Source organism: Macrobrachium rosenbergii, chromosome 23, assembly GCF_040412425.1.
Source record: "Macrobrachium rosenbergii isolate ZJJX-2024 chromosome 23, ASM4041242v1, whole genome shotgun sequence".
Lineage (NCBI taxonomy): Eukaryota > Metazoa > Arthropoda > Malacostraca > Decapoda > Palaemonidae > Macrobrachium > Macrobrachium rosenbergii.
The window spans coordinates 2,164,169-2,191,228 of record NC_089763.1 but is presented as its reverse complement, the minus strand read 5'-3'; the positions used below and the strand labels follow the sequence as shown (position 1 = coordinate 2,191,228).

General features: G+C 45.2%; 1 protein-coding gene across 14 annotated transcripts in view; it reads left to right on the top strand.

Annotated features, from left to right (window-relative positions):
- Positions 1 to 27,060, top strand: part of LOC136851228 (uncharacterized) — a 354,709-nt gene that overhangs the window by 26,594 nt on the left and 301,055 nt on the right. The window contains exons 1-2 of one of the 14 annotated variants that reach the window (XM_067125167.1): positions 5,114 to 5,160; positions 5,492 to 5,599. The exons of 2 other annotated variants lie outside the window; for them this stretch is intronic. In XM_067125167.1, the coding sequence (XP_066981268.1) occupies positions 5,577 to 5,599 (23 nt within the window). In that variant the 5' untranslated portion in view covers positions 5,114 to 5,160; positions 5,492 to 5,576. Of the gene's footprint in view, positions 1 to 5,075; positions 5,600 to 6,079; positions 6,192 to 27,060 lie in introns of those variants that run through there. 11 more of the 14 variants (XM_067125170.1, XM_067125162.1, XM_067125159.1 and 8 more) reach the window with 11 other exon arrangements.

The following is a 27,060-nucleotide window of genomic DNA, read 5'->3' as shown; positions in this document are numbered from 1 at the left end:
ATCTAATTTTGAAAATATTTTGGCCCCATGGAAAGAGGCCGTGAGGTCTTGCATATTCGGGAGGGGGTAGTGATCTGGTTCCATAGCGAGGTTGAGCTGCCTGTAGTCACTGCAGGGTCTCCAGGAGCCGTCCGGTTTCTGCACCATGTGACGGGGAGAGGCCCACGGGCTTGGGGCCTTTCTGCATATGCCCATACACTCCATCTCAGTGAAAGCATTCTTGGCCTCCTGAAGGCACTGAGGGGAAAGCCTCCAGAACTTTGCGTGCGTCAGGGGCACCTCATCTTGATGTGATGGTAAATTCCGTGCTTGGCGGGGGCTCTGGGCACCTGACGAAGTTCGGGCTTGAACACCTCAGGGAATTCCTTCAGGAGGTAGGCTTACTGGTGGGGAGCGATGGAACATACTGTGGGCGCGCTGGGGCCCGACGCCAGGGGCAGAGACTGGCAGGACTCAGTGTCCAGCAGGCATTTGCGGCCGACGTTGACTGCCAGTCCGAAGTGGACCAGGAAGTCTGCACCCAGAAGTGGGGTCCTCATGTCCATGACAATGAAGTTCCACTTGTATCTCTGGCCCAGGATGGAGACCGACAGGAGCTTGGTGACGTAGGAGAGGATGGGGGACCTGTTGGCGGCCGTCAGGGAGGCAGCTAGGCCCAGCGGGTGTTTGCGGTCCTCTCTGAAAGGCGGGAACACTGACCGCACAGCTCCCGTGTCGACCAGCATCATCCTGCTGGAGAAGGTGTCGCGGACGTAGAACCCTACTGGTGCGGGGCTCCTGGGTACTTCTGCTGCCATGGCGGCCTGTGAGGGTGGCCGCCGCCTCCCCTGTTTTTTGGATGGGCGAAAAGGCAGGGGGCTTCGCAATTCCGAGCATCCTTGCCGAACTTCCGGTGGTAGTAGCAAAGCCCCGGCCTTTCTTTATTCTGGTGATGATAGGGTGGTCATCTCCTGGTGACGGCATTGATCTCCTCCACGTTGTGTTCCCCCGGCTGGAGGTAGTTGACAGGGTGTGCGGGCGTGGATGCCCGCTTCGCCGCCCTCATGGAGTCCGTTAGCTGCTGCGCTGTTCTTATGAGGTCCTCAACCGGCAGGGTGTAGGGCTCCTTAATCTGACCTCAGACTTCCGGGAGGAGCTGCCCGCAGGAGGATCTCCCTCGACAGGCTGATCTCCTTGTGCCTGCCGCTGCTTGTCCGTCTTTGGGGAGGAGGTCCTGGAGGGCGTGCCATGTCTCCAGGAGGTTCATGTCCTGCTGGGGTTGATGGCGAGGTCGAGGGTGCGGGCGGCTCTCTCAGAGACCAGCAGGGAGCAGGTCTCAACGAGAGAGGCCTTCAGGTGCTGGTAGGTGGCAGGGCTCGAAGACAAAGTCACCCATGGGGCAACTTTCCTATATATCTCCTCCAGTAGGGCGTTGATTACTATGTCTGCCTGCAGCACCTCGTCGGTCAGGCCTGTCACCCTGAACTGCCCCTCGACCCTGTAGAGCCATGATGTTGGGTTGTTATGGGTGAATGGCAGCAGCTTTATGGTGAGGGCGGCCCTTGGATGATCTGTCGGGAGGGGCATCGCGCAAGGAGCGGGTACTGGCGTGGAGGAGCGCGCGGGTTTTGGCATGGGGGAGGGAGCGAGTGGGGTTTGCGCAAGGGAGATTTCCGTCGCTGAGAAGTTTGCGGTTATTTGTATGTGGGAGGGGATGTCCACGTCCATACTCATTTCTGCGCTGTCACTTGGAGTGTGAATTAACACTCACGTCAATACACGCTTGGGAGCATGCTGTGTGGGTCCGCTAATGACGCTGGTGATTAGCCGACAACGGTCGGTAATGTCCGAACGCTCTGTTAGAGCACTGTAGTTGGTCTGTTGGGGGCATGGGCTGGTTCATGGGGCCAAGACTGAGTCGCCGTTTGGGTCCGTTAATGGCTCCGGGAACCACTCCAGGGTCACCACTGTGAGAGGATGCTAAAGAAAAGAGCAGGTAGACGAGCACTGCTAGTTTACTGAGGAAGCAGCCAGCTTACAAAGCGGCGTGTGGACGTCAGTACAAAGACATACAAGTGACCCGAGGTCAATCATTCGTTATGCAAAAATAAGACAGGTACATATCGATAACGTGACAATAAAAATAGTAGATTAAATACAAAGATACTCTGTAACATACACAATAGACAAGGACAAATATGGATTGGTAATGAATGTACAATTACATAGAAAAAATAGGGCTGATTATCCTGACCTAAGGTCAGGCGAAAGGCACCGTAGGAAACGGGAGGTTCTTCACAGAAAACCCGTTTAGCAGGGACTTTACACATTAATCATGTCATATATGTTACTTGTTGATATTTCAGATTCTTTATGTATCTCATTGTATGCATTATTGTAGGCTACGGCCTGCCCGCCGATATATATACTTGCCCTTTACATGTTCTGTAACACATTATAGCTTATATGTCTTTTTATGCCTGCTAACAAACAACCTTCGTATAGACGCAGTAGGGTGGGGGTGGGTGCTTAGGTCGCCCGCTATCTTTCCGTCCACTTTCCTTACTATAAATACCTGTCGAGAATAATAAAGGATCAGTCTTTCACTTTTGACATTTGTTGAACCTCACACCGCACTACATTATATGTGTATATATAGATGCAATAGTCTTAAAATTGTTATAATCAATATGGCTCTAGCACTATAAAGAGTGATTGCGCATGCTGGAAGCTTCTGGTCTGAATAATCTGCAGCCATTCCTGAAACTGACTCCCTGGTGACACCGAATTCAGGTCTGTAGCAACTGCCTGCCCAGTGCAGCAAGTCAGTCGGCCTCAGTAGACTGTGATCAAATGTGTTGGTGCCTTTCCTAGCATGTCCCTTATATATATACTGTATATATATATATATATATATATATATATATATATATATATATATATATATATATATATATATATATATGAAATTTATATCACACTATATGATTTATATATGAAATTTTAATCATGATTTATATACAATCATGAAGCTACAAATGTCAACGAAATATAAAAATTCACGCTACCTCAACGGAGATATACCGAGGTAGCGTGAATTTCGATATTAAAACTTACATTTGTAGCTTCATGATTTTATATATATATATATATATATATATATATATATATATATATATATATATATAAATATATATATATAAATTTCTGACTCACGTCGGGATCGAACCCAGGTCTTTCAGGTGGAAGGCAAGGCGCTATCCACTACACCATACAAGTGGATAGCGCCCTGCCTTCCACCTGAAAGACCTGGGTTCGATCCCGACGTGAGTCAGAAATTTATTTCTGTTCCACACGTGATTGTGTGTTGATTATATCTATATATATATATATATATATATATATATATATATATATATATATATATATATATATATATATAATTTGGCCTATTTCTCATAATAAAACTAATGCATTGGCTTTTTGCATCAATCTTTGTCGCTTTCGCATGCCCGGCAGTCGTGTACGGTACATTACTCACCCCAGACAAAGTCTTTGTCTTTGCTCAAAGCCTCTACATCCATTCATTTCGGAAATTGGGCGATGTACACGCGACCAGACTTTGTCTGCAGAGCGAAGCAGGAAATTTGTCCGTTGCCAGAGGGATTCGGCGCTTGTGTTTGCCGTAGCGCTGTGGCCTTTGAGCAAAGACACTGGACTTTGTCCGGGGTGAGTAAATGTAACGTACACGACTGCCAGGTAGGCTACACGAAAGAGAAAGATTGATACAAACAGCCAATGCATTAGTTTTGATATAAGAAATAGGTATTGTAAATGGGAAAAAAACATACATATAATTTTTACATTACTAAAGTAATTATACATAATACATGAATGGAAATATTGACTGGAATATACAGAGATTGTGAACATGAGGATAATAACGTACTTATCATTGCAGTCCAATACAACTTGATATCCATTGGCATATAATTATATTCTTGTTATTCTCTATTTTAAATGTTAGCTATTATATATGATACGTGTTTGATCCGGATGCATGGTAATTTTTATATGAAATTATGATGTCTATTATCCTTGACCTTTAAGCATTATCTTATTTGATATACAATTATTTTATTTTCATTTTTTTCACATTCATTTTCCTTTGTTAATATTTGTTATTTTCATACTACTCTTATTCGTTTTCCTCGTTGGAATGCTATATCTTTGTTTGCGCCCTTGAGCCTACAGCTTTTTCATCTAATATTACTACTACTGATAATAACAATGATAATAACGGTAATGATAACATAACATTAATATAAAAACAAACGCAAAACTGAATGTGGAGGCTGTTGGCTTGCTTTTTGGATATTTGTTGGTCCCTTTCTGTGGTTCCCTTAAAATAATCGTATGGCTTCTAGCTAGAGCTTTCTTTTTCATGAACCAGCTTTACACCATTCCCCTTTACCCAGTGCTCTTTTCTTCACACATATGCCTTTCAATAAGGTACAGAGTGCCAATCGCTTTCTTTTCTTCTTGCCGTGAGCCATGCTGAAATTGTCTTACTGTGTTAACCTCCACCCAGACTTTGACTGGCCAGACACGACCGTGTGGACAACAGACTTTTGTTTATTTGTTTACAGATTTTGCCTGCCAACGGACTAAGTCTCCCAGGCAAAGTCTGGTCGTATGGACGGGGCTTTACATATCAAACCACTGAAATATTCTGAGAAGGGTTAAATTTCTAAAGTAGATGGAGGATAGGTGGGGTTCCAGTAAGCAAAACACGAGAAAGAATCAAGGACTATGACCTTAGTGAAGCATAAACGTGCAGTCAGTATGAAATATCTACGCTCAAATAAAATTATAAAGAGACATCTACGTATGTACTATGTGCACTATTATGTATTTGGGTTCTATGCTATAAAGAGGATATCATGGCGACTATATCTCCGACTCATACTCACACTATTGCAAAGAAACGTGGTTCACTGAATAGTACAATGAAAACGTAGAACCGTTATGAAAATTAGTGTCATTGTTATCAACAGCCTTATCTGTACATGGGTTGCCCTTTCTCATTCTTATCTGTGCGTGATCATCCGGTGTGGCGATAAGAAAGCAGTTGGTAGTATGTATGTGGTTGAAGTGAGTAGTGTAGACTCTCCCAGAGAAGTAAATATAACGAACACTAGCAGCATTCCTTCTCTGAAGTGTGACAACAAATGATTGTGTACTAAGGAACCGTTCCAAACCGATGTTTCCCACCAACGTTTTGCCATTGCTTTTCGGGTCGTTTCGGCCGTAAGCACTTTTACATGCAAAATGGACGCCGTGTTTAGTACCAACCCCTTGGGGATGTACGTAAAACGTAAAATAATGACGGTAAATACCATAAATATAACATCTTACGTTGTTTTGGTTGTTACGGCCTAAATGACTTACGCCTTACGGCCGAAACGACCAGGACATAAAAGAATCACGAAATTCTTCTTCACTTCATTAGGTGAAAACTTTTTAATTATTACTATTTTCTTGGTCACTGAGTATCAGGCTTGGAGTTTTTCAATTTCAGACTAATACAGGAGAAGATGTGCAGAAGTACAAACAGAAGGTAAATATAATGTAGCCTATAATGTATAGCATGACGTCGGAAGACAGCCGAGCTAGAACCATAATCAAATACAAGCAAGCATCATAAGCAATCATACGACACGAATGAATGACTCGGCGGTCACCGTATTTGCCGCCAAACGCGATTATAATATAGTGATATAAAATTATCAGTCAGAAAACAGAGAGGTACTGTTGAATAGCAAATTATATTTAACTAACATCCAGTTGATTCAATGCTGATTCTTTATGTATCTCCATAATCTTAACTAGATTTAAAATTCCACGTAGATCACAAAACAACTAGTGTGGTTGTATGTATACTTCCTTAACGCCAATACAGTGTATTCGCAATAAAAAATTGTTGTATGGACAACAGCATCAAGGGTCCAACAATAATCTAAGTAGACGGCTCGGCTGCTCATGCAAGTTACCAACGGGACGTAGCCTATCCCTCCTACCTGGATAGGACCGGTGCGGTCGAGACCAATACAAGCAACCGGACATGGCATCTGTTTGCTTTCGGCCGTCATGCCTTGCAGACTTGTTTTCGGTTCTCTCTGCCTGACTGTCGTTAAGCTCTTATTATCCCGGTGGGATTTTTCTGTATTTTTGTGCATATATACGTGTCTTTAATATTTATTAATACAAACCCATGATTTGTGATAAGCTTGCATAAGCCGTCGTTCCCTACGCTGACAGTTCCTCGTTGGACGAATCGGTAGAGTTGTCGGCTAGCAATCTGCTAGGCCCGATGTCGAATCTCCGGCCGGCCAGTGAAGAATTAGAGGAATTAATTTCTGGTGATAGAAATTCATTTCTCGGTAGCTATAATGTTTTTTTTTTTTTTTTTTTTAGCTGATAGGTAAGATGGGAGAAAGAAGAGTGAGGGCAGTTAGCTAGCTAACCATGGTTAGGTAGGGAATAGTTTAGAAAGTGAAATATTAGTAAGAGTAATATGTCAAGTGAGGTTTATCCACAATTTGATTTAGGTAAGGGTACAATTTTTCTAATATTAACATAATACAACAATAATTTTACATTATAACAACATGGTAAATTGTACATATTGCATATTTTGAATTTTATTTCTTATCAGTATAATCATATTTAAAACATAAAATAAAATAAAAAAATAAGTTCCAATTTCCTCATTTTAACCTTGATGTTAATTATCATAATGATTTTGCATGATACAGTAAATTCTAAATATTACTTTTTCACAAGGCATTTCTTAATAATATAATGGTTGAGGTTCATCACGATGAATATATGAAGATACTCTTCTCCACCATCTGTGGTCTGTGTTGTTTGGGTGGTTTCTCTCTTCTGCTACGGATTCTTCTGTTAATTCACTGTTGTATTGATCTAGTTTGCTCCATATGTTGGTTGCCAGTCTGTATAATCTTTGATTAATTGGTTCTACTTTGTATTTTTTGTGTATTTGTTCTATATTCAGATCGTCATCTTCTTGATTGTTTCTCACTGCAGACCTTAGTATCTTATTTTGGAATTTTTGTAATGCCCTTATGTTGGAAGTCGATGCTAAACACGTGGGTATTGGTGGATATTCCATTATTGGTCTGATCAGGCTTTTGTAGAAATTGATTTTGATATTTGCGTTCATATTCCTAAATCGTTTTAGCTTTGTATTTTGTGTTCTTGCTATTCTTAGCCTTTCTCTCACGTGTCTTGATATTCCTCTTTGTCCGAATTGCATGCCTAGTATTCTTGTGCTTTTACTAAAATTCATCGGTTGTTGGTCTAAAATTATTTGTGCAGGTTTGTAAGCAGACACTGATACTAGTTGGAATTTAGATTTATTTGTCTTTATCTTCCACTTCTTTTCAAATTGATTTATTCTTTCAATTTGGTTCATTGATTTTGTGCTACTTGCCTTTTCAAAGTTGGATCCCCTCTTCGAGTGCGTTTTTCTGGGTGTATAATTATTTGAGTTATATCATCTGCAAAGCAGACATCAGTACAGTACTCTGGTGGTGAAGTCATATCTGATGTATATAATATGAATAGTGTTGGACTGAGTACGGATCCTTGTGGGACTCCAGTTAGTAACGGGAATGGATTCCCTACGTAATTTTGTGACTTGATTGCTGCTGTTCGATCTTTGATGAAGTTGCATAGTATTTTCTCATAAATGTCTGGAAGGTTGAGATGTAATATTTTGTATTGAAGTCCTTGTATCCATACTTTGTCAAATGCCTTGGTTATATCTCTACATACTAGGTTACATAGGTACCTTCTTCTTTGTGATAGTGTAATACTCTCATATATTGTTGCTATTGCAATCTGGGTCCCTCTTCCTTTTCTAAATCCATATTGATTACTATTGTGTAGCTGATTACCTTCTAGGAACAACACTAATCTGTTGTTAATTATTTTTTCAAATATTTTGCCAGGTACTTCTAGTAATGATATTGGTCTATAATTCTCTACCTGACAAGTATCTTTTCCTGGTTTGGGTATCAAAATCATTATTGCATTCTTGAGTATAATTGGAAAATATCCCATTGAGAGAGCCCAGTTGTATATTTCTCTTAATTTTTCGAGTGCAATGTCTGGTAAATTTTGAATTATGACCTTGTTAATTCCACTCTTTCCTGGCGCTTTGTGTTTAAAATTTTTAATTATTATTTTGATTTCCCATAACTCTATTTTCCTTGTTAATGGGCAGTCTTCATTGAGTCTACTAATATCAGCTGCATAATGCGGATTTGTTCCGTTTCTATGTTGTTCAATGAATTCATTGACTATTGTCTCATGTTGGTTGTCGAAATTTTGGTTATCCTCCTGCGTTATCTGGAATATTTCCTGCCAGTAGGCCTTGTGCAGTACTTCCTTCTCTTTGTCATCATATATTTCCTCATTCCCATGCTTTATGTATGGCGAAGTGTTAGTTTTGCTTCCCATCAGTCTTGCAACGGAGTTCCAAAATTGTATTGGGTCATTGTACTGTATTTCTGTGTTTTTTTATTGGGTCTTCCCAATTTTGATGATATAATCTTGAGTTTTCTTGTACTAACTAACTGTTCTTGTAATGACACATATCTTCCCATTAATATGTTGTTCCATCCCTGTTATAAGTACTGTGTTTTGGATGTTGTTGTAGTGCCATTGTATCAATTTCAACTTATCGCTACTAATAGGATGTGGAAGTGTGGTGTATTTAGTTATGGGTATATGATTTTTTATTGCTTCTTCTGTATTTCTGTACCATTCTTCAAGCTCACCATCTACTATTTCTTTTGTTATTTCTATTTCATTTGAATTTATTGTTGGTTGTCTACTCATTTTTCCTTCTATTTCATTTTTGAAGCTTTCCCAACTTGCTCTTTTTATATTTGGTATTTCTAAGGATGGAATCATTATTGGATTGGTTGACAATGTAATTACCATTGGTAGATGATCGGAGGAGGTTGCTGGTCCTCTTGTAACGGCAATATTGAGGTGAATTTTGTTATTTCCCAATATTATATCTGGCTTTCCTTTTCTGTTATTTGCTACAAAGGTATCGAAATCAGGTCCTAAGTGTATGATATACTTTTTTATTTATTAATCTGACTATTTCTTGTCCTGTGTAATTAGATTGCCTATATCCAAATATTTGGTGTCTGGCATTTAGATCCGCAATGAGGTAGGTTGGTTCTCTCCTGTTCATTAACTTCATGACATCCAGAAGTGGAAATAATGTCTTCTTGGCGGCTTGTAAGCTGTAGCGATCACTATTTGTCCTTTGTTAGTTTGAATTTGGACTGCTAAAAAGTCGTCTTAGAAATCGTCTATTATCTTATGTCTAATATTCCTCTTGATTACTATTGCAATTCCTGCAAAGGGTTCATCAGCAAAGTTTTGCATATATGTATTATATCCAAATATTTTCAGAGTTTCATTTCGTTTCATACCATGTTCATTGATTAATATTATGTCAGGGTCTTCTTCTCTATATATATTGTATAATTCAAATTTCTTTGTTTTCCAGGATTTCACGTTGTGCTGAATTATTTTAATTCTTCGTAGAGTTGAGTCCATTCGAGTTACAGTGATCTAGTAATTGTGCTCTTTTTCTTTCACTTTTCCGTTTTCTGGTGTTATTGGCTACTGGCGTAGTACTTTTTGATGCTGAAGTTGATCCCTGTGGATTTTGTAAGATGGGAGAGTTGGAGAAACCTGAGAAGCTTGGTAGTGAGGCTTGTATTTCTTCTGTTAATTGATGCTGCGTTTCTTGCAAATTACTTATGCGTCCTGAGGGATGGATTGGTGAGTTCGAGTCTAAACTGGGCTCAATTCCGAGTGTAAAGTCTTCTTCTGATGAGTCGTCTTCTGAGCTCTCTGCTGTGTTTTCTTCATATTGTGTGCAGTCTTGCATATCCTGTTGTATATCCTGAGTTGCTTGTAAATCTTCTGCTTTGCTTGTATGGTTTTCTTGTCTTTTATTCCTTTCCATGGTGTTTGCTATCATGTTTATTGTTTCTTTAGAGAAGTGTATTGTAGGTAAATTGTTATCTGCTAATATGCTGTTTATTACTAAGGGGTAGAATCCTTCTTGGCGCAGCCCCAGTTTTATTGCTAAATTTGTTATTATCGTGATTCTTGTCTCTTCTTGTATTCTACTTATATTATTTTGGATGTTATTTGCATTGTCCTGGCAATTTCCTGTATTAGTGGCTGTAACTTTGGCGTAACTTGTACAGTTGCTTGTAGTGGATGTTGCATTTCTGTTTGCTTTGATCTCTTGAATTTTTCTTTTTATTAGGGCCTTTCTCACTGGACATTTCGCTGCTAAAGTTCTATGTTGTTGATTGCAGTTAACACATTTTTTTTGTATTTTCTTTACATTCTCTGTATGTATGGTCATGTGATGAACATTCAGAGCATATTTTATAGTTATTATCTTTAGGGCATTCCTTGAGCAGAAGCTCATAAGAGTAGCATCTGTAGCAAAATGACAAATTTACAAATATATCCTCTTCAGTATGCTCACTTGGAATGTATTGGTAGGCTATAAATAATCCTCTTTCTATGGCTCTCTTGCCATCTTTGGTGTTTCAATCTTTATTTTCATGGCGTGGGAATTGTTTTGGATTTTTATCACCTCATCCACTGCAGCCCATTCGTTTTTCCTCTCGATACTGTCTTTAAGGTCGTCTTCTCCGTATTCTACCGTTGTAGCGTCTAGGTATTTTGCTACTATAGTTTTCATGGAATTATATTCTGGGGGGTCTATTACCTCAAACTCTTCATTTGCAAAAACTGTCCTGTTCTCTGAATTAAGAATCTTTTCTGAGTCATCTTCATGAACATTGACAAATAATGCTGTGTTGGCATGGATTACTCTTTGGACTCTAATCTGGATGGCGCCTATACACTGCCATAACTTGAGCCGTCCACTTGGCTCGTCATGCGGTTAAGGACTATTGTCTTGTATCTTAATCTTCATTTTGAATCATGTTATTTACTTCTTTCTTGAAGTTTTGCCACAAAGAAGGGTGACACATAAACCTAGCTATGCTGGTACTGAAATAAGAGGCCAGAACGATGCCGAAGACCTAGAATCGAGGAAAGATTTTGAAAAACCTCACGGGCTACTTTCCTCGGATACTAGGGAGTCATGAGAACACGTCTTTCCCTTGCGGTTGCCGGAGGCAGACTGAATGTGGTTCGGATTCCACAATAAGCTATAGGTCCCGTTGCTAGGTAACCAATTGGTTCTTAGCCAGGCAAAATAAGTCTGATCCTTCGGGCCAGCCCTAGGAGAGCTGTTAATCAGCTCAGTGATCTGGTTAAACTAAGGTATACTTAACTTTTTGTGTCTTGGGTTTGACGGCCAAGGGCTTAATTAAGGAGTGTAACCGAATGGTAATGCTTCTCTTCCAGTATCCCTTTATGTAGATACTGAAGGTGTTCCCTTGTATATTCGGAGATATTGGATTGGGACGTAATATCTTCGCTCCCCTACATTGATTGGGACGTAAGAGTTCGCTTCCCTTCTTGGGCCTCCGCCCTCCGTGTATCAGGGGCATGACTACTTCCTTCCTACTTATGCTGAGTGTTGCTTTGCTGCCTGCGCTTAGAGAATTATGGGGCGGGTGGGAGGTTGCGGCTGTCGTCTGTAAGTTCGTCTTCCACGGCGCCCTTGGTGGCCTCCCCTCCGTCCTTTTTCTCTTCCCGCGGGTTCTTCCTTCTCCCCTTCAGTAGAGATCTTTCTCCTTCGCCCTCTTCGCTCGCTCATTGGGCGAAGACCGCAGGGCTGGGGGCTGTGGTCGGGCGACCTCTTCTAGAGTACCTCCTCTCGCTGCGTAGGGCAGTTCCCCTTGTAGCTAGAGGAGTCTCCCTCTGCTAATCATCTTTGCTTTTTCTTTCAGGTTGACAGTGAGCATCACAGACACAGCAGTAGTTAGCTAGATATCTCAGGGGATATATCACATGAAGCAGTCCTGACGTTCATTTAGTGTTGCTTTGGGATTGACCACAGTACCTGGTTAGATGACATATTTCCACGTTGGGATCGTACTGACTCTGTTCCCGCCAATGTGGATCGATCACTGTCATTGCTGGTCTTCATGTATGCTGTTGCACTGCCTCTGGCGTACCTGTGGTCCATCTGCTGTTCCCTGTGTAATGCTCTTAATAACTCGACGACATTCTCTGGGCTGCTCTTCCTGGTCTCCTGCTGCAGCCACCCTGATCGTTCCAGTCGCTGCTGGTGACTTTCATGTGACGTTTCTGTCTGTTGCAGTAGCTCCTGCCTTCTGAACCGCGTCCGTAGCTCCAGCATCGACTGTCCTGATTGTGCCCGCTGCTTCCGTTGTGTTCCTGCCTGATTACCCTGGAGGTTACGATGTTTCGTGTCCACCATCCTGTAGATGTCGGAGTGGAGGTGAAGGAAGTCGCCCTATGGAAGTAGCTGCTGTCTTCTTCATCTTATTTTCGATTTCGTCTTCTGCTGCCTCTTCCCTTCCTCTCCCGAGGTGCAAAGGGGTCCCGGGAATCGGACAGACCTCCATTGGCTGAAGGAGAGGAAGGCTGCTTCTTCCCCTTGATGCCCTTGGATGTCTAGGGACTGCCACCTTCTGAGGAGGCAGTGGGTCTCTTGTTGGCTCTTCCCGACATTGGGGTTAGGAAACCAATTGGCATAGCCCTGGGTTTTGTGTTTTGGAAGCCGCGGGCATGCAGACCTCGGTTTGCGATCCCGTTCCCAGTCCTAGAGGTTTCGCCTCTAAGACAAGGTCTGCTTCGGGGACTCGTTCATGAGCCACTCCGAGTGCTCGAGATTCTATGGAATATCGAGTATCCTGATCTGGTCTGGAGAGATTTTCCTCAGCCCATTTCGGGAGCAGTGTGAGAGAAAGGGCTGAGGCACCCAGGTGTCTCAGCTCTTCCTGCCAGCACCACAAGCACTCCCATGGTGCTTGCCAGTGCTCAGTCGGGTTCCCAGCCTGGTGTCTCAATCCTGTTGGTTCGAACACCAGAAGAAGCAGGGAAGAGATTCCCTTCGGGAGTCCTGCGAGATTTCTAAGGGACTAACTCTCTTCCAGGAGACAAGTTTCTCTCGTTGGCTCTTCCCGCCCTTGGGCAAGAACTGATCTGCATTCTCCTGTGGGGTCTGGCGTTTCGGGGGCTGTGAGAGTGCAGCCTCTCGAGGCCACGACCTCGTTGCCAGTCTTGGAAGTCTGCATCTAAGACTGGTTCTGTGCTTGGCTCTTTCGATCTCTTAGGAAGCTGAAAGCAGCCGCTCCCGATTTTTGTGAGTCTCGTAGGTAGCTCGAATTCTGTGAATCACGAGCACTCTTCTGACAAGAGGCACAGGACGAGAGAAAGTGCTGAGACACCCAGGTGTCTGGGTGCTGAGACACCCAGGTGTCTGGGTGCCGAGACGCCAGGTGTCTCAATACTGCCCGCCAGCTGCTTCGGTTGCTCGGCCGGGCTTCATTCTTGTGTCTTGAACCTTAGGGTTCAAGCATGCAGGATAGCAGACAGAGAATTCCCCTTTGAACCTTCTTCTCTAGGGGCCTCGGCATCGAAGGAGTTTAGAGTTCGGGAAACTGGCAATAGTTCATGGCAGACAAGTTCCGCCTGTCCAGTTCCAATTGTGTTCGTGCGATTGGCTCAGCTTGGCTCCTGGTCGCGCTTACGAGACTGGCGCGGCTCGCCTTGGCTCGTCCCGCCTGCCTCCCAGTCCACTGCATACCAACCAGCTGGATTGCGTTTGCGTGATCGGCTCGGCTCGGCCCTACTCGGTTTTTTCTGATCTGGGTTCTCGGCTATGTTCGAGTGAACTTTTTGCTCTTCCCAGGAAAGTGCTTTGCCATGGCACAAGTGCTCTTCTTCCCCCATGTGGCAGTAATATCCTTCGGTTAATTATCGCCTCTCCTGCTTATCTTGCTGGCAGGACATGTAGGGGCACTCTTTCTCCTCACCTGTTCTCTTCTCCTCTCGGTTGTTCCAAGAGGCCCGAGACAGACAGAGAGAGCTCATACGAACTTTTCTTCGGAGTTTGGCTGGCTGGAGTGCTTTGGGTGTCGGTCTCCCGATTCTCTCGTAGTATAACACGGTAGCTGAGGAGGGTTTCATGGGATATGTCAAGGTCTCCCTCCAAGGGGAGAGGTACAGGAGTTTCATGCTCTGGAAACAGCAAGGGTCTTCCTCTTCAAGTTGCGATCACCCTCATGTTTTTGGAGAACTTTGCGCCGATTCGTCGGCGCAAGGATCCCCGGGATGGGACCACAGCTCCCCCAATGAATAATCTTCATCACTTGCAACCCTTGCAGTTCCCGAGGGGCCGAGAGTGTCGGGGACCGCCGTGGTCCTGGCTTCCGAGAGCATTCTCGACCTGATGAATTCTTTTCTTCGAAGGAGTTCATTCAGATCGAGACACCAAGCTTCTCCCCTGCCTTGACAGAATATGAATTCTTCTTGCCTCGAAGGGTCTTGCCGACTGCAGTTTTGTAGGCAATTCTGGTGCTAAGAAGAAGGACTTTGTCACAATTCGGATCTCTGGATTCGTAAGTCCTGAGTTGGCTCGACCCTTAGGAAAGAACCTTTACTTGGTTCTGCCTTTCTCTTTCAGAGATTTGCCAGATACCTTGGTAATCAAGGTTTGTACACTCAGCAAGGAAAGTGAAGATACAGTTTTCTTTAGATTTCGTTCATCGAATTTTAATTTTTTTCTTACAGAAAACACATAATCTCTGTAAATTTACTCTAGAATATGAAAATAAAATGCAAATTATATCATATATCTTAAATCTGCAAAACAAAAACGTTCAGATACTTAAAAACACCATGCATGTCCGAAGTAATCAGAATTTCTCAGATGACTTCGTTCATAAAGATCTAAAAGATAGTGTGTGAATATCTCGGTGTAGTACTATTCATCAGAACGGCAATATTTACTCGTTTTCCGTTATGGACAGGCTTATTATTGCATCATCATACGAGATAGTGATAATTTCTTTAATTTTCACACATTCATATTTTTATTTCACGGTGATAAAAGTCAGCTGGAATTAATGGCAGTAAATGTTGCGACAGCTACGGTAAGTTGACCAAATCTATTTAAATCTGCAAGAGCGTTCTCTATGATGTGTGGAGCACTTCAGCGGGAAAAACACAAGTAACTGGATGTTTCTTGACGTTGCCCGTTCTCTCTGCGTTGCCATAGTTTCTCTCTCTCTCTCTCTCTCTCCCAAAAACATACTATACAAATATAGTATCGCTCAATCTCTAAAAAAAAATAATGAAATGAGTAGCTCTACACATAGGCCTAGGCTTACACAACAGCAACTCTCAATCTCTCTCTCTCTCTCTCTCTCTCAAGCATTTCGTTCATTGTGGTGTCATAAATTCATTTGTATAAGGTTAATTGGTAGGTTACGTCGAAAAATGTTTATTTTGCTCAGAACTGTCGCTGCAAATTACAACTTGAACGAATACTGTAAAGTTTACTACTGCATTTAAGTATCAATGATGTCAGAATCGTAGAATATGATTGAAAGTTATAGGAGGTCAAGCAAAAAACCGACACACTAAGACTTGGCTTCTGCCAGATGTCGCATTATTGAGCAATATACTGTATGTCCGAAGATTTAAAAAAACTGTATCTTCACTTTTCTTGCCGAGTGTACCAGGGCACTGCCTTGTCCTTTGGACAATGGCCAAGACCTTGGGGTCTTAGTCATCTTGACTTGACCTTGAGTTCAAGCCAGCCCCCCTCAACTCCTTAGCTAAGAAGTCCCAGGCTTCGGAAGAAGATTACAGAACACATAGTCCTCTTCTTCCCTTCTAGGAAAGTGCACATAACTGTCTCTTTCCACCCTCTTTCCCATAAGGGAGGAAGGAAGAAGGGAAGAGAGAAAAGAAGTATTGACTGGAAAGAAGTTTCCCTACTGCTGATGCCTGGATGAAATGTTACTTATCCAGTCTCTGGAGCTGGCAGCGACATTGCTGAGACCTGGGAATGGATTCCTTCAGGAGAAGTATCCATTTTCCATTTCCCCTAGGTCTCGGCAATTCTTTTCATTGAACTTCCATCCCGCCTCCTCTTCCGTGTTCCCAGTTCGGGAAATGCCAACCCGGCTAGAGCTAATTGTCTCGGTACCCTGTCATCTTGCAGAAGCTTCCCCATGGTGGAGAATGGAAGTCTGCTTCCATTCCTCCATCCTTCTTTCCTCTTCGAATTATGAGGAAAGAGTTGAGTTAATGCTTGATTGAAGGAACCTTTGAATATGCTTGCATATTCCCCTCACGTCTTGTGTCTATGTATGGATTCACCGATTGAGGAATAGGCACACACTGGTAAGACCTTGTCTTGAAGGTGTGTGACCAAGATGATTAGTACCTTCTCATCACCGTCCTAGGCTCAGGGCAGCCTTTTTGCTGTCCGAGAATTCAGGATGAGTTTTGCGACATTCGCTGGTTTCGTTGAACAACAAAACCACAGTAGTGGCATTTGTCGACAAACAAGAGGTGATAATTTTTTCCTCCTGTTTCATCTGTCGACATTTGCGGGTACTCGAGTGTTCTATTGCACACTTGACAGCTCAGTTAACCAGATGCATTCCCAGTGGGGATGTACTGGTAGACGAGCCTGGCCCCGGGTTTGAGTGATCGGGACGGAACGTGCTGCTCACTCTTTTCTTCACGAAGATTACTGCAGAGACTGCTCGACTGAGAAATCCCTACTGTCCTTCTGTTGCCTCCCTGCACAACGAGTTGGTAGTTTTTCTCGCTCCTTCATACCAGACCAGGGGCCGCTACGGTGAGGCATGCTGTCTTTTTTGGGGAAAATTCAATATCTTCGTTTTTTTCCCTCCGTATTTGTCTACTTCGCTAGGGGTTCACAAGCATTGCTCACCCCAAGTTACAGACAAATACTTGAAGACTTTGCCTTCATCCGACCTGGTAGCTGAGGCATCGAGAAGAGTTCTGCTTGACCCAACCTCCTGTAGCAGCTACACTAGAAGCTGTTCTTGAGGCAGTACATCCTTGTGTGTTCAGGACTGGGGGACCTTCCAGCTTTCCTTGCAAGCACAGGCTTCCTTGCCGAGCAGCAACGGATATAGCTGGATATCCCTTGAAGTCCTCTGCAACCCTGTCCCAGGGATGGATCCATCTTCACTGGTGGGTGTCGTAGACGGAACTTCTTCTCGGGTCAGAGTCGCTCTTCAAGTCTGGACTTACTCATCTTCTCCGCCGAGGGTTGCTTCTTTCCCTTTCATTTGTGAAGAACGTAGGCCCTTGCAACCTAGTCTTCTATCTGAAGTAGCCTTCATTTCCTCAGTCATCTGTTAGCTACGGACGAGAAGCGTCTTCGGTCGTGCTGTCCCAGGGAACTGTTCCCTGGGTGGCATGTGACTCTCGTTTAGGGTTCCTGTCTGTGCTGTGGACGCGCCCTTACAAGAGTCGTCGCATAGAGATGTGCCCTCTTAGGACCATCTCTCATCTTACTGCAGCCTTGGTGTAGAAGATGGAAGAACAGGGATGGGGATCATACCTCGACTCCTTCTCGGATGTCGTAAGTGGACTCCGAATCCATTGGCATCTACTGTCGGGCTTGAGTCCTTCTTGTTCCCCATCTCCTTGGACTTTGCGTTGGTGATCCAGATCATTCGTTACTTTGTCCCATTAGGGAGCTGAGGTACTTTCCGAAAGGCTCGACATTCCTAACCTGGATGTCGTCAACGTTTTCACTAGTACTCTCTCTCCTAAGGAAGAAGTGTCTAAGGACACATCTTCCTCCTGACTTCGTGAAGCAATCAAAGGAGGTACTCAGTAGCTGACGACAACAATACCGGTACCTTCCACCCAAGAGGTCACAAGGTCGATGACTTGGTCCATCCCTCGCATTCCGGAAGTTTTTGTCGGTCTGGAAGCAAGACGTGGTCTATGGTTGTCTTCCTGTAGTCTTGCCCACAGGCCCTTCGAACCTTTTTTCCTTGGCCCTGTGGTGGCTGCTCAACAAGTTGTGTTGTCTTACCCGGCTCCTTCAAGAGGACAAGTAGCATCTCGCCTAAGGTGTTGGCTCTGGAAGTGAGAAGGATTCCAAGAGTGACTGGTCTCTTTTCCTCCTCCTTCCCCATCCTCCAACTTCTCCTTCGGCATGAGAATAGGACTCGAAGCAATAACTGCTGGATCTGGCGCTGATGCGGTAAGACTGCACATCGAGCACCCGTTCTTTTTTCCTCATAGAATCATAGAAGCAATTCCGCTCCTTCCTCTAGCAAGGGGAGGAAGGAGAGACTGGTAATAAGGGAACCCTATCTCGGCTTTTCCTTACTGCCTCTGACTCTAGATCCTTCCAGCCTACTTCCTAGGAGTTACATTTCCTCACTCATGCAAAAAGGTCCAGTATCTGACATTTGATCTTGCAGTTCCTACACTCTGTCAGAGGCACGGTACTCCTCGCTCTTTCGACCAGGAGGAGTAGCCCAGGTGTGTAGAACTCCAGTCGGTTCAGGAGACTCACTCAGATTCCTCCCTCCAACCAGTGAGTCTTCCTAATGTAAAGGACCGACTGTTTGTATATCATGTCGGAATAAATCACAATTTTTGAAAGTAAATTGTATTTTTCCTAACTATACAAACCTGAGGTCCTTTACCTTACATATTATGCCTGCCTCATGCCACCCCTCAATCTGAACCTGGACCGAAAGGCAAACTGGAATGTTTACATCCGGACAGGCGGGTATTCCTGCCTACCTGGCGGTAGTTACTACCTAAACACCTTGCTCAAGAGTTTAATGGCCGTTTCCAGCCTACACTGAAAGTAATTCCTAATGTAAAGGACCTCAGGTTTGTATAGTTAGGAAAAATACAATTTACTTTCAAAAATTGTGATGTTTCAAAAATGGATTAGCATTACTTCTTAAAAATTTCAATACATTTTTCATAATATCCATCAAAATGCTAAATTCAACAATACTCTCCATTATAGGCAAGATGTCTGTGGGTTGTATCATGGGTACTTCCTGTAGTTCATGGAGGACGGCTACAACTTGCTTATTAGCCTGGCATTAGCGAGGCTTCGTCTAGTATCTGTGGGGGATCAGCAGGACCTTCAGCATGAAGAAACTGGGGTCCTCAGTACTACAACTGGCTGGCTGTCAGCTCTCTCATACTAGTCCCTAGGGAGAGAAGGTCTGCTGGATTACTTTTGGTCGGCACATGCTTCAGAATCATCCCACACTCCTGCAAAATAGAGTTAGCTTCTTCTACCTTATTAGCTATAAATACGTTCCTATTCTCCTCTTTGCTATTTACCCAGGGTATAGTGACCTTACTGTCGGTCCAAATTACAACTGTACTGACTTTTAACAAATTCTTCAAACTCCTACCTAACCTAATTCCTAATAACAAGGCTAATAACTCTAATTTAGGTATAGTCAGCCGTGGTTGTTTCGTAGGGGTTACTCTCATTTTGCTAGTCAACAGGTTAGTTTCTCCCTTACTTCCCCTGACATAGGCTACTACCCCATATACCTTGATTGAAGCATCAGTAAAGACATGAATTTTTTTATTTGCCTATCAAAATTCCTCTCTTAAATTTTAACTTATGCACATTGACAAATTCTTCTAAGATTTTCATAGCCTCTGTCAGTTTTTCTCTGTCCAGAACATCATCCCATCCTATACGTTCTTCCTATAGTTTCTGTATAAACAACTTTCCTTTAACATATGTTGGACTGGCCAATGCTAACAAATCAAAGTTTGAGACTAACAAGGAAAGGACCCTATGTTTCGTGGGAACCCAGTTACTAGGCAATTCTCTCACCCCTTTGAAAGGTTTCAAGCACATCTGATCACTGCTTCTATCCCATAACATTCCTAACACAGAAATCTTAGTGGACTCTTCAACTCCGACCCATTAATCAAAGGCTAGGCTACTACTTGCCCACCCTCTCGATGGTATGTTAGCTTCATCCAAAAGCTCTTTAACCCAAAAATAATTATTCCACATTTCTGTCTTTGTAGCAAAGGTGGCAATATAATTGTCAACATAAAACAATTTTATTGACTCTTTCCTCCTAGCTCCCTGAAAATGAATCTGAAGGACTTGTTGAAGGAGATAAGGACTGGTTGTGATTCCAAATACCACGACCCTGAAGGCAAAGGTAGCCGCTCGTGATGGCGCCTTGTACCATGGGAATCGAGCATATTTGGTGCCCTGTGGATCAAAGAGGGCTTGATGGAAGGCTTTAGATATGTCAGCTGCTAGTGTGTAGGGATTTAGTCTAAACATTAACAAAAGGTCGTATAACAACTCAACTAAACTGGGACCTGGATACAAGCAATCATTCAAGGATGTTCCTCCCTTCAACTTGGAGGAGGGATTGAACACAATCCAAAGGGGATAGTAGAGCTCTCTTTTTTATCGCTAAAATGAGGCATGTAGTAGCCTTCTATTCTCGAGTTTGGGACTTCCGCTATGAACCCAGCTTCAAGATAAGTCTGAAGTGGTTCAGTAACTAGAATCTTGATCAAATCTCATTTCTAAAGCATTTAATTGTGCAATGACATTACAGTAATTGACACTCAGACGTTGTTCATCGCGAAAGGGGAGACTTACTCGATAACCCTGATCAGTGCGTACTACACTGTCCTTTACTTCTTGTATGGCTACGTTCTCAGAGATGAAAAATTGCTCTTTGGGACTGATACCAATCATATCAAGTTGCCACCATTCATCGACATCATGGGTCATTTCTACTGTTCGGCAGACACGCAAGGCTTTCACAGCAGTCGTGTCAACTCCCTTAAAGTGCCCACTGAGGGGCCTTTCCTTAAGGGGATACCACTTGATGAGTCACGAAAAGACTGACCCCCATCATACTTGTCCATACTAACAACGAAGTGATTAAAATAGTCGGCACTGATTAGCATGTTCACATTTTTCAACACGTCATTACAAACTTCCTCGTCCGCCATCTTGTACCCTTTGTTTTGCAAATGATGTTTTACATTAATTAATCCCATGTTGTAGATGGGTGTGTTCACATTGTCATGCACTATCAATTTTGTCCTTATTTCCCTGTTTCCCATCTGAACTTTACCTGAAACCAAATCATATTCACCATTAATAACATTATATCCAAATGTGCAATATTAAGGGAGATTTTCTTTATTACTGGCAACTTTAATTTCTGGGCTAGCTGACTCGAAACAAAACTACATTGGCTCCTGGTATCTAAGAACACTCTGGTTGCAGCCTGTTGGCCCTGGGCACAGAAGATGGCCGACTCGGTCGGTAACAGTGTTGATGGTAGGCCTGAATTAGATGCATTTACTGACTTTGTATTCACACATGGTTTTTCATCATTCTTCTTCTCGCTTACTCTTGTGAGAGAGGTGCGAAATAATGAGCAGGAAGACAAGTACTGCTGGCTTATTGATGAAGCAACCCGCTTATAAAGCGGCATGCGGATGTCTGCGTATATGCAGAGACCGCGAACAAAAATTTACAAGTGACCTGAGGTCAAACTATTTCTCTTCACAAAACAGGACAGGTACATATAGAAAACATGATGAATAACAATAACTGGTTGGACATAAAAATAATCTGACACATATACGTGGTACAAGGGCAAATGAACAGGTAATAAATATACAATTCACAATAATGATAAGATTGTGTACGTGCGACCTTAGATCGCCTGTGAAGGCACCACAGAAAACGGGATGTTCATCATAGAGAACCCGTTGAGCTGGGACTTTACATTTGTCCCCCCCCCCCCAGACGTAGGTAATGTCTGATCAGAGCAGGTATCTGCTGGGGCGGCAGAGGGGCCCCGCCTTCTCGATGCCAACTGGGGGTGGGGTTCATCTTCTTCGGTGCCCTGTGGATGGGTGTGTTGGGTTACCCTCCTGCCCAGACCCAGGGCCTTCTGGGGCCCCCACGAGGTTTTCTTGCGGAAGGGGCGGGCTCTGGGGGCGCCACCTCCTGCAGGGGCCTTTGGGAAGTTCCCCTGACGTCTTCCTCCAGGAATGCGGGCTTGAGGCGGTCTATCGATACCCAGTCTTCCTTTCCATGGACAGCCACCTGGAATGCCTTCCTGTTTCTCTCAAGTATGAGGAAAGGCCCCCTGTAGGGCCTGGTTAAGGGTGGACGGACGGCATTGTTCCTGAAGAAGACGTGGGTGGCGGAGGATAGACCGAGGCATGAAGGGGGACGTTCTGTCGGTATATGTCTACCGGCAGGGGGCAAACTTCCCAACCCTGTCGCGGAGCCTCTGCATTGTTAAGTCGTCCCGGTCCTCTGTGATGAGTTCACCGGGACTATGAGGGTTTCCCTGAAGATCTTTTCTGCTGCAGACGGGTCGCTGTTGGGTCAGGGGGCGGTCCTCAGCCCGAGGAGGACCCAGGGCAACTGGTACTTCCAGTTCTCGGAGGTGCAACGAGCCATGAGGGACGCCATGTAAGGACCTGTGGAACCTTTCCACCACTCCACTGACTGCGGGGTTGTAGGCGGTGGTGCTGTGGTGAGTGGTCCCCAGCAGGCATGCCAGGGTGGTCCACAGTAGTTATATGGTCCGGGACACCGGACCATATAACTACGCACTGGAGGTGGCTTCTTCCATGGGCGTAGCTTCAGGCCACCTGGTGGAGCAGTCGACGACTGTTAGAAGGTATCTTGCTCCTACTGATGGGGGAAGCGGACCCACTACGTCGATGTGGATGTGCCCGAAATGTCTTCCCGGCTGGGGAAAGTCGCCAAACCCCGATTCGGTGTGCCGCCCTATTTTGCTGGCCTGGCACTGTATGCACTGCCTTGCCTAGGCCATCGTGTCCTTCTGTATGCCGTGCCAGACAAACTTCTCCACCAGCAGCCTGGCTGTCGTTCTGCTGGAGGGGTGGGACAGTCTGTGGATAACGTTGAAGACCAACCTACAACGGGAGGCGGGCACCAGTGGGCGGGGGTGGCCAGTGCTTACGTCGCTCAGTAGTGTTGGCCTGCCAGGTCCAAGGGGCACATCCTTCCACTTCAGCGACATGATGGCGGTGTGGTAAGCTGGAGTCTCTGGGTTGGCGGCTTGTTCACGGGCAAGGTCCTCGTAGTCGATCCCGAGCTGCACTGTGTTGATTTCGATCCTCGAGAGGGTGTCGGCTACTGGGTTTTCTTGCTGGGGAGGTACTTGATGGTGCAGGTGAATTCTGTGAGGTGCCACTGCTGCCTGGAAGACCAGGCATCCCCCAGCTTTGTGAAGGCATGGACCAGCGGCTGGTGATCCGTCCAAACTGTGAAGGCGTACCCTCCAGGAGGAATTTGATGTGGCATACTGCCTGGTACACTGCGAAGAGTTCCCTGTTGAATTTGATGTAGCGGGAATCGGTGGGGCTGAGTTTTCTGCTGAAGAAGGCGATGGGCTGAGGGGCTCCATTGACGACTTGCTCCAGGGCGGCACCGCAGGTGACATTGCTGGGGTCTGTTATCAGCTGGAGGGGAGTGCTGGGATCCTGGTGGGCCAAAGCTGTTGCCTTGGTGAGGGCGGCCTTTGTCAGGGAGAAGGCCCTTTGCTGGTCGGGGCCCCACTCCAAGGTCTTCGGACGGCCCTTGAGGATCTCCGACGATCCCCGGGATGAATCTCCTGTAGTAGTTGACCATTCCGGGGAATTCTTGTATGGCCCTGACGGAGGTAGGGGTGGGGAACCTGATGACAGCCTCGACTTTCGATGAAACTGGGCAGACGCCTCCTGGGGATATCTCGTGGCCTGAGAATTCCACCTTATCTGCGCCGAAGGTGCACTTGTCGAACCTGATGATGAGGCCACTCTCCTGCAGGCGCTGCAGGACCTTCCGGATGTGCCGTAGGTGTTCCTTGTGGGATCTGGAAAAAATTAGGATATCATCGACATAGCAGACACAGAAGTTCAGGTCCCCCAGGATGCTGTCCATCAGTCTCTGAAAGGTCGCCCCTGCGTTCCTCAGGCCAAAGGTGGAGAAGGCGAAGAAGTAGGACCCGAAAGGTGTGATGATGGCAGTTTTTGGGATGTCCTCTGGAGCTACTGGTACCTGAAAATATGATTTCAAGAGATCTAACTTTGAGAATATTTTGGCCCCGTGGAAGGAGGCCGTTAGGTCCTGCATGTTTGGTAGAGGGTAGTGGTCGGGTTCTGTAGCGAGGTTGAGCCGCCTGTAGTCGCCGCAGGGTCTCCAGGTGCCGTCTGCTTTCTGTACCATGTGAAGGGGGGAGGCCCATGGGCTGGGAGCCTTCTTGCATATGCCCATCCGTTCCATCTCGGCAAAGGCCTTCTTGGCCTCCTGAAGGCGCTGTGGGGGAAGCCTTTAGAACTTTGCGTGCGCCGGGGGCCCCTTGTCTTGATGTGATGATATATCCCGTGTTTGGCAGGGGCCCCGGGCACCTGACGAAGCTCGGGTTTGAACACCTCCGGGAATTCCTTCAGGAGGGAGCCGTACTGGTGGGGAGCGACGGAACAGATTGTGAGCTCCCTGGGGCCCGGCGACAAAGGCAGGGACTGGCAGGACTCGGTGTCCAGCAGGCGCTTGTGCCCGACGTTGGCTGCCAGTCCGAAGTGGGTGACGAAGTCCACTCCCAGGAGCGGGGTCATAACCTCTGCGACGATATAGTCCCACTCGTGTCTCTGGCCAAGGATAGAGAACAACAGGACCCTGGTGCCATAGGAGAGGATGGGGGACCTGTTGGCGGCTGTCAGGGAGGCAGCCGGGTCCTCTCTCGAAGGCGGGAACACTGACCGCATGGCCCCAGTGTTGATCAGCATCATCCTGCTGGAGACAGTGTTGCGGACGTAGAAGCCTATTGGTGCGGGGTCCCTGGGTGTTTTGGATGCTGCTGCCATGGCGGCCTGTGAGGGTGGCTGCTGCTTCCCCCATTTTTTGGAGGTGAGAAAAGGCAGGGGGCTTTGCAATTTTGGGCAGCTTTACTGAACCTCTGGGGGTAATAGCAAAGCCCTGGCCTTCCCTTCTACTGCTGGTGGGGTGGCCTCCTCCTGTCAACGGCGTTGATGCCCTCTGTGGTGGGGTCCACTGGCTGGAGGCAGTTAATGGGGTGTGCGGGCATGGACGCCCGCTTTGCTGCCCTTGTGGAGTCCATCAGCTGCTACGCCACTTTGATCAGGTCCTCGATCTGCCCACGGACCTCTGGGAGTAGCTGCCGCAGGAGGATCTCCCTCGACAGGCTAATCTCTTGCGCCTGCCGCTGCTGTCACTCTCGGGGAGAGGAGGAGGCCCTGGAGGGCATGCCATGTCTCCAAGAGGTTTGTGTCCTACCGGGGGTTGATGGCGAGGTCAAGGGCGCGGGCGGCTCTCTTGGAGACCGGCAGGGAGCAGGTCTCGACGAGAGTGGCCTTTAACTCTTGGAAGGTGGCAGGACTCGTTGTTGTTGTCACCCAAGGGGCGGCCTTCTTGTATATCTCTTCCGGTAGGGAGTTGATGGCGATGTCCGCCTTCAACACCTCGTCGGTCAGGCCTGCCACCCTGAATTACCCCTTGACCCTGTAGAGCCAGGATGCTGGGTTCTGATGGGTGAAAGGCGGCAGCTTTATCCTGAGGGCCTCCCTTGGTTGGTCCGTCAGGAGGGGCATTGCACGGGGGGGTGGGCACTGGCGTAGATGAGTGCATGGGAGTGGGTTGAGCGAGGGAGACGTCTGCCTCCGAGAAGTTTGCGGTAATTTGTATGTGGGTGGGGATGTCTGTGTCCATGCTCATTCCGCGCTCTCACTTGGAGTGTGAGGGAACACTCGCATCAATATATGCTTGGGAGCTTGCTGTGTGGGTCTGCTAATGGCGTCGGTGATTTGCCAATGAGGGTCGGTAATGCCCAAACGCTTTGTTAGAGTGCTGTAGTAAGTCTGTTAGGGGCATGGGTTGGCTCGTCGGGCCAAGACTAAGTCGCTGTTTGGGTCCGTTAATGGCTCCAGGAACCACTCCGGGGGTCATCACTGTGAGAGAGGTGCGAAATAATGAGCAGGAAGACAAGTACTGCTGGTTTATTGATGAAGCGACCCGCTTATAAAGCGGCGTACGGATGTCTGTGTATAAGCAGAGACGGCGAGTACAAAAATTTACAAGTGACCTGAGGTCAAACTATTTCTCTACACAAAACAGGACAGGTACAGTAAGGGAAATGATTTCTTTTACCCCGTGCATTCATTAGACATGCTAAATGGCAACGCCGCTTTTGTTTATGTAGCAGAAACTGTTGAAAATATGAATGAATTCTCTGTCCCAAAGGCAAAGCTTATTGGTGGAGACGTTTCCTTACCTGTTAGTATATATTCACTTGATTATTTCAAAAGAAACAAAATGACCTGACAAAGAAAAAACGTTTATGAACAAGCTACAACGTGATTCATGGTTTTATACATGATTTTTATTATTATATAAGACGTTGTATCAGAGGGAAATTACATAACATAATATCATCATACACTTGCATTTGGCTCTTGAGACTGACGTAGGAAATAGAGGTGGGGGTGCGGAAAGCAGGAGGAGTTGTTTGTAAGGTAGAGATGATGAACTGTCGAAGCATGTATAGCTTCGTTAACGATTTTTCCTCTAACTCCTAAACCTTTTGAAGCTAGTTCTGATTTCCCATTGAAACGATAAATAATGTAGCTACAACTACTGAAAATATTGTGTTAATTCTGTCAAACTTTATAATAAAAGTGTAGTTTTCTTATTCAATTTCTTAACAGTGGTTTGCATTAGGATAAATTCAGTTATCGAATACCATAACCTTGACCAGTCCCATTCAAATGTTTCTGAACACAATTAGCTACATTAGAGTTCAGATATTTACATAGAACGTCAAATGAATGACTGGACGTAAGGTTGCTTCTGATTGGCTGATTACAACCAGCTATTTTCCTTTGAATATCATCTATTCCATGCTAAAAATTCCGTCAAATTTTTGTAATTCAATCGAACAGTGGAGGAAAAGTAGTTTGCAGAGGAAAAGTAGTTCTATCTTG